This window comes from Zea mays, chromosome 4 (assembly GCF_902167145.1).
Source record: "Zea mays cultivar B73 chromosome 4, Zm-B73-REFERENCE-NAM-5.0, whole genome shotgun sequence".
Classification (NCBI taxonomy): Eukaryota; Viridiplantae; Streptophyta; class Magnoliopsida; order Poales; family Poaceae; genus Zea; species Zea mays.
Window position 1 is genome coordinate 202971263 of NC_050099.1, and position 8079 is coordinate 202979341.

Sequence of the window (8079 nt, forward strand, 5' to 3'; positions counted from 1 at the left end):
TATGATGGTGAACTTGATGGATGCTAGTCTAGTGATTCCACAAGTCATCTTCTTGTGGAAGGATGTCGTTGTACTTGGATGAATAAAGGTTAATACATTATGTCGATTCGAAGTGTAATATATTAATATAATTTTTATTTACACTTTTATGTATTGTTTTTTTGATATATTACACTTGTGATGTTAACATATATGTGGAAATAGATCCTGACGCACATATGCTATGCATTCGGTTTTTTCCTTAAAATCGGGTGTGACAAGGATGATCTAGACCGCTTGAGCTCTGTTGTGCATCTGACTCGAAGGGTGACCAATGGAGCTTCTGGCAGGCGAGTTGGGTCTCGACGCCGGTATTGAGCCACTTTGGAGCACGTGGAATGTCCCTGTAAGGGTCTCCCACGGCCGACGACCTACTTTTTGTCGTGGCGAGGTTGACGTCGTTGTAGCTGCCTATTGGCCTGACACCCTTTTTGCTTTTGTCGAGGTACCGCTATCCACCAGACTGGAAGGGTAAGCAGCTGCCCGTGAAGGGTTGGTGATGGCTGTAGGTGGAGCATGAGGCTGAGTCCAGTGCACAGCCTCCCTCTCGCCCCTGCCACGTCAGCTCTCGCCTCCACTCTCGCCTCTGCTGCTCCAGTGCATAGGCTGCAGCAGGCTACAGCCTCAGGCTATAGCCACATCAGCTTTTCTATTTCAGAATTAAGTAATTCACGCGGATTTATTTCAACGCTCAGAAAACACACAACATAATATTTTTATTGAATTAAAAATTACAAATTGTGTAATAATTAAAATAAAATTACATGACGATTTAAAAATACATAATAATTAATAGAAAATTACATAAATCTAATGATTATTATGTCCCCATACATGTTCAACCAAATTTGTAATTTTTTGCAATTTTTTTCGAATTTTTTGGACTCCAAACGGTCAAAAACGGCTAGTTGCAACGGCTAGCACACGTGGACCAATCAGATCGCGACACGTGGACCAGTCAGATCGCGCCACGTCGCTCTCGCCCGCGCTCTCGCCCCGCCAGTGCCTCGCCTCCCTCTCGCCTCCCTCTCGCCCGCCTCTCGCCCGGGCGGGCGCTCCAGCGCGGGCGAGAGCGAGGCGATATCGCCCGCTCTCGCCGGGCGCCAGTGCCATCGCCCGGCGCCGGCCTCTCGCCCGCCTATCGCCCGCGCGCGGGCGGCAGCGGCCTCTTCTCGCCCGCGCTGCCGCCCGCACTGGCACCAGCCTGATGGGTGCTGACGACGGGTATCCTAGACCCATGAGTCCCGAGCAGCTGATCTGCACATCATATCCCGAACGCCATGAGCTTGTGCCACAGCCGATGAGTTAGGCCTTAGCGATGCTCGAGGGCGAGGTTAGGTGATGGTCACTTGGCTACCGAAGGCTGAGAGGTGGTTGACGCCCTCTTCTGTCCGATTGGTGGTGCTACCTCCCTCCAGGCCCGAAGGGTTAGCAGCGGCCTTTTGCTCCTTGGTGATGCCCGAAGACTGTGCTGAGGGGAGAGGTCCAGCAGCTACTCTAAATGCCATGTGCATGAACCTTCTAGCCTTAGGGGTGTTTGGTTTGCCCCTGCTAAAATTTAGCCCCTATCACATCGAATATTTGAACCTCCGTTCGGAGTATTAAATGTAGTCGGATTATAAAACTAATTTCTCAGCCAAAGATTAAAAAGTGAGACGAATAGTACAGTTGGTTGAGTCTATATTTTATACTTTTATTTGAAAGTCAAACGCTTGATGTGACCCGGGCTAAACTTTAGTCCATAGAACCAAACACCCCCTTACTCGGACTATTCTAAGTGGCATAGGCTTGAGGCCAATAGGTTAAGTTTCTGTGCCCACCTCTCCTATCGGAACGTGTGTTCAGCCTTCATGAGGGTTTCCCACGGTCGGTAGACTACCTCACCATGTCGAGGTTGGTGTGGCCATGCTGTCATCCTTCAAGTCGAAGGGTAAGCAGTATCTCGCTCTGCCTTGGCGATAGCGAAGGTAGAACTTGAAGGAGGGGTCTAGAGTGTCAGCGCGAAGGATGAAACCGTGATAGCATCAGCGTCCACATTATGTTATTAATAGAGTAGTATAAATAAAATGATAAATCACACTATGAAACAATTACACCGTATAAGTCCTATATATATGCTTTTGTTTTCCACAAAGGAAAAAAATCTCATGCCCCGAAACTAATCTCCAGCTCATGCTTGCCAACCTTGAGAAAATGTGACCCTTTATCAATGACTTTTCTGCCATCGTCCCTCACCCTGCTGAAATCCTCACACGGGCTTACCTCAAACCTCAGGTGCGCCTTCTCCCCTGCCTTGATGTGCTGGCTCTGGAACCCGACGAGCTGCCTCGCTGGTCGGCCGTCGGTCGCGTTCGGCCACCGGAGGAACATGAGCGCCGTGTGCTTCCCGTCCATTGGGCCGTGATTCTGCACCTTGACCACTGCCAAGAACTTGAGCTGACGGCACAGCTCGTCGCCGATGTGGTCGACGTGGTAGCTTAAGTTGTCCTCGGTCGTCGCCGCGTGGCCGGCGGCGAGTAGTAGGGTCGTGTTGTGCGCCGGGTTGTTGCGGGCGGTGACTACCCGGTGAGAGAACTTGGAGTAGCTGAGGCCGTAGCCGAACTTATAGATGGTCTTGCCTTTGTAGAAGCGGTAGCTCCGGCCGGGGTAGCTGCCCGCGCTGCGCATCCGCATGTCCGTCATGGGGACCTTGGTGAACTCCTCCGGGTACCACGTCACCGGCAGCCTCCCACTGGGGTTCTTCTCACCGAAGAGGACTTTGGCAATGGCAAGGCCGCCAGCCTGGCCAGGGTAGCCGGCCCACAGGATGGCGCCGATCTTGGGATTCGCCTGGGCGAACGTGATGTCTACCGGGCCGCCAGTGAGGAGTACCAAGATGACAGGCCGCTTCGCGGCATTGGCTACGGCGGTGATCAAGCTCTGCTGGTTACCCGGAAGGAGAAGTGTCGTCCTGTCTTTCCCTTCGCTCTCCTGCTCCTGGCTCAGTCCCATGAACAGGATCACGGAATCCGACGTGCTCGCCAGCGCGGCCGCCTGGGGCGTCGCGGCGACGTTGCAGGCCGCCTTGTGGCAGCCGGCCAGGAACCTGACGTTCTTGACGTACCCCTGGATCCCTTGGAGAGGCGTGGTCGGCGCGCACGGTGGGCCCCAGTAGTTGCCGAGGAGGGCGAGAACGTCGTTGGCGTTGTGGCCGATGACGGCGGCAGAGGCGACCGACCCTCGCTTGAGCGGGAGGACGCCGGCGCTGTTCTTGAGTAAGACAATGCCGTCCAACGCCGCCTCGAGCGCTAGGTTCTTGTGCTCCTGCGTGCAGATGTGGGCGGCTCCGAGGTTACCGTACACGTGGGCCTTGGGGTCGCCATCGAAGTGGCCCAGCCGCATGCGGGTAGTGAAGAGGTTCTTGACGGCCTTGTCAACGTCCTGCTGCGTCAGCTTCCCCTTCTGGATGGCGGCCATGGCGTGTTGCTGGACGTAGGGACCGCAATCTATGTCCAATCCTACATGTGTGTCCGTACGTGGTTGCCATTTGTCACTCGAAAAGCGTTAAAGTCCACAGGCGACGGAGACCAAAGTGACGACGACGACGACGACATACCGGCTTTGAGCGTGGTCGCGACGGTGTCCTCCGCCGTCGGGCGATAGAACTGTGAATTGCGCATGATGGACACCGCGTCGCAGTCCGCGGCGACATACCTGCTTCACGGAAAAAACGACCATATGTAAGAACGAGCGAGCTCCTCGCCGTGGAATGTACGGCAGCTGTGCTGTGAGCTGTGAGCAGTGAGCGACGCCTGCCTCACCCGTCGAGTCCCCAGCTTCCCCTGAAGGTCTTGGTGAGCAGATCGGCGTTGGCGCAGGACGGCACGCCATTGACGGACGTGTAGGCACACATGACGCAGCTGGCCTTTCCATCGACCACGCAGCTCCGGAACGGCGGGTTGAAGGTGTCCGCCAGGTCCTGAACCGTCACGGTGGCCCTGAAGCTGTACCGCGTCACGCCCTTCCAGTCCTCCAGGTCGTACGCCGTGGCGTGCTTGCAGCACGCCGAGGTCAGCAGCACCGGCGGCACTGATTTTGTGTTGCTGCTGCTGCCCTGCAGACCGCGGACAAAGGCGGCGGCGTACCGGCTGGCCACCGCGGGGTCCTCGCCGGGCGTCTCCTGGCCGCGGCCCCACCGCGGGTCCCGGAAGATGTTCACATTCGGGGACCACATGGTCAGCCCCTCCGCCTGCCCGATGTTGTAGAATGCGCGAGCCTCCTTGCCTGTGGCCTACATACATGCATGCATGTACCACTCATGTCAGTTCACGTGGCTGCCGGCAAATTAATTATTTTTTTCTTAGTGTTTGTGTGTACAATAAATTAACACATCATGGATCGACGATGGATGCTTGCAACGCACTCTTTGATGTTGGTGACAACATGCTGAGTAACTTTAATTATGGAAACTCTGGCTGAACAACTCACCTTCACATGTTGTCCCGGTCTAAAAGATATATAATGCTAGCTAGTGTGTTGCTTTCGTCACCATTTTATCATTCCTTGTGCTGGCATTTTATCATTATTCAGATTAATTACTACTTCCACTGTTGCTAAATAAATCAACGCATAAAATATTTAACTAACTTCATAACAAAGAATAATAATACATATTATATAAAATGAGCATACTATTATAAAGCTATATTCTAGAGTATAGCTAATGATACTTATTTGATGTTACAAATTTTGATATATTTTTTCTTCTTCTAAAAATTCAATCAAAGTTTAAAATTTTGACTTAAAAATGTGTACAAAGGGTTAAAACAAGTTTAAGAGGGCATCAAATCAATTAGACGCTATTATGGGAGTGTTTAGAACTGCTTCAGGTTCCAGCTGTGTGGAGCTATAAATTATAATATAAATTTAAATATTTTGAATATAAATAATAAGTAAAACAAGTTATCTAAATATCTTCTAAGGTTCTGTTTGGGATAGCTCCAGCGCTAAAAAATTTGGTAGAGTTGGTGGAACATTTAGAAGACATTTATATAAGTCATTTTGTTTATTATTTAGATTTAAAACTAATTGAATTGATATTATAAAGTACAGTTCCGCACTTGAGCTGGAACCTAGAGCCATCTAAAGGTTCACAACTCCACAAATTGTTTTTGTAGCACCTAATGACCTACTCCACTGACTCCGCCAAGTTTTGTGGAGATGGAGTACCAACGAGTACGATGAGATATTAAACTTGACATTTATCTTCATAGTATATAGTAGAATCTTGTTGGATTTATATCTTATAAACAGTACGTACGTAGCTTCAACTATTGAAGTTTTGTTAGGCCGAAAGCCAAATTTGTTTTGTTTCTGTAAAATCGGACGACGTCTTAGTGATCTTTTTTAGTCAATCCATGTGAATTAGAGGATATTGAATAGTTTTAAATCTATAGCAAATCAAAATCTCTCTTAATATCGTCTGATCACATGGAATGGAAATAATTAATAACCGAAGCGCGCAAATGAAAAACAGCTGAAATGCACGGTGATCAAATATCCGGCCGGCGGCCCATGCATAACAATGTTGTCATATGCATGATGAGTGCGCCATATATATATATGCCCATGTCACACACACGTGACGCACCTGGCCGATGCGGAACCAGAGGTTGTCGTTGAAGGACGCGGCGGTGAGCAGCACCTGCGGGAAGCTGGTGGCGGAGCGGACGGCGCCCCGGTCCATGTGGATCCCCTTGCCCGAGATGGCCACCCCGTGCAGGGCCTCGTTCCACCACTTGTACGAGGGGACGCCCAGCCGCGGCACCCCGTTGGCGACATCCCCGAGCTGCGACGCCTTCTCCGCGGGTGTCATCCGCGACACTAGGTCCGCCGCGCGCTGAGCAGCGGGGAGCTTCGTGTTGCAGAACGGCAACCCCAGCGACGGGCCGCCGCCGCACGAGAACGGCGGTGCCCCGGCCGCCACCACTGCCACGACTCTCATCAGCAGCAGCGCCGGGACCAGGAGGTGCATTAGTATCGCCAGAAGCGCTGCCATGACAGCGTTTGCGCCGGTAGTAGTATGTGGAGAAATAAAGCACAAAGAGGCAGTATTAGTCAGGTGGTTAAGAAGATGCATGCAGCATGATCCATGTCCAACGTGAGTGAGAGGCCATGGGTGCAGTGGGTGGCGGGATTGTGTGCTTGTTAAATACACCATGCATCTGGGTCAACAGGCCGGACAGAGCTGAGCCTCATGTCGCTCACTGGTGTTTGCGTGTGATGCACTATAAACTCTAGGCGGCTATTATTAGTAGCCATCATGGGGAATCGCAGCCTCAGCATGCAAGTAATGCGTTGTGTTTCCATTTCGCGGCTTGGATTCAATGGAGATCGATCAATTGCGCGCGTGCTGAGGCGTATGTTGGTTCGTTCGTAGTGGCTAGCTAGTATATATTGTTGAGAAACCCTAATGAAGGGTTATGTGGGCAAATACCGAATATAGCCCTGAGGGCTATCGCGTCTCTATATATAGAGCCTGTACCCCTCATGTGGAACATAGATGAGAAAGAGGCCAGAGGCCCAACCCTATATCTTGTGTCCCGTGTGTTTCTTCTGTCGTGCTTATGGGAAGGGAGACGGGTCTTCTACAGCTTCTTGCGCCTCTACTGCTGACGGGAGGGAAAGGAGCAGATCTGGTGATCTGCGGCAACGTAGTTCTCAACACGTTATCAGCACGCTCTACCTCGACGTTGCTGCGGGATCAGATCTGCATCAACTCTTCATCAAACCGGCAGGTCACCGGCCTAGCCGAACTGTCCTACGCGACAGGTTTCAATTCCTCTACGCCAAGAGGTATTCTTTTATGTTCTTGGTTTGTATCGATCAATCTAAAGTGCAACAGCCACATGCCATCACCAAGGTCCGAGCCCACGCCATGAGGCGCTACTTATTATGGTACGTCGTTGGCCTGCCACCACCAGGCACCAACCAATAGCCAGGAGGCGAAGCCGTTGTTCCCTCCGTGGCGCCCCACCGGCCGTCGCATTGCACCAGCGCGTGTGCGCACACGGCTCGCCTGCAGCTTGCCGCTAGCCCACCTACAACCCTGCATGGTTGCTGCCGGAGGCCTGTGGTCCGCTCCTTCCAAGGCTGTTCGATGTCTCGCCGCATCGGTTCTGACGGCTTGATCTCGCGTCAGTGGACGTCTCTGTCTCGCCGCCCCTGACTGACAGACTGTCACTATGCCTATCTAGCCACCCTGCCGCGGCACAGCCCGCCAGCGTGCTGCCCCTGTAGCGGCCTCGCTAAGCACTACAAGAGAGATAGAGCAGTTGTGTCCTGTGCGGCTGTGCATTTCATGCGCCACGATAAAGAAAAAGTATCCGGTCAAAGCATATCAGGTGTGGTTGTGACAAGGCTGGAGGAAAACGCGGTCAGATCCAGACGCTACGTCTGCGAGATCAAAATCGCATGCGAGAGCTGTTGTGCATGTGCGTGTTTCTTGCGCAAGAAAAAAAGTGCCCCGTCAAAGCGGTTGGCTGGTTGCCGTGCATGCAAGTGGTTGCACGTCCTTGATGTGAAAGGGATTGGATAAGGCTATGTGTTTAGGAAAAAGAAATATAATTATGTATGCTTTTCTGTTGCAATTTCTATTTAAATTATTTTTTATGTCGCAAATAATTAGTTAAAGAATGCATATTTAATCATGGGAAAATGTTTTCATGCATCTGATTTACTTATGCTCATGCATTAATTCTATTATATTTTTCTGCTTTTATTTCTCATAGCAGATAATTATTAAAATGCATGTAAAGTCTATATTGTGCATACTTAATATCGCTCTAAATATTTTTAATACGTGGAGCCTTCAAACTCACGTCGAGCGATTAAATTGTATAGTGGGTATCCGGATATGCCGATCAGACTAAATTATTAATCGGATGAGTTTTAACATTGGCTAAGCATTGGCTGCGCCCTGGCAACACGACGTAGTATTTGTGTCGTACGAACTTGGTTGCGTCATGTGATTACTATGTCGCGCTCTCCATTAATCGGATC

At 50.9% G+C, this 8079-nt stretch overlaps 1 protein-coding gene across 1 annotated transcript; it reads right to left on the bottom strand.

Moving 5' to 3' along the window:
* Window positions 1–2045: 2045 nt before the first annotated feature.
* On the bottom strand, window positions 2046–6436 carry LOC103654454 (probable beta-D-xylosidase 7). Its single transcript, XM_008681282.4, has 4 exons — window positions 5669–6436; window positions 3840–4309; window positions 3635–3732; window positions 2046–3536 (listed from the first exon to the last, which is right to left on the bottom strand). The coding sequence occupies exons 1-4, from the start codon at window positions 6236–6238 to the stop codon at window positions 2185–2187; spliced, it is 2490 nt and encodes an 829-aa protein (XP_008679504.1). The 5' UTR covers window positions 6239–6436; the 3' UTR covers window positions 2046–2184.
* Window positions 6437–8079: the final 1643 nt, after the last annotated feature.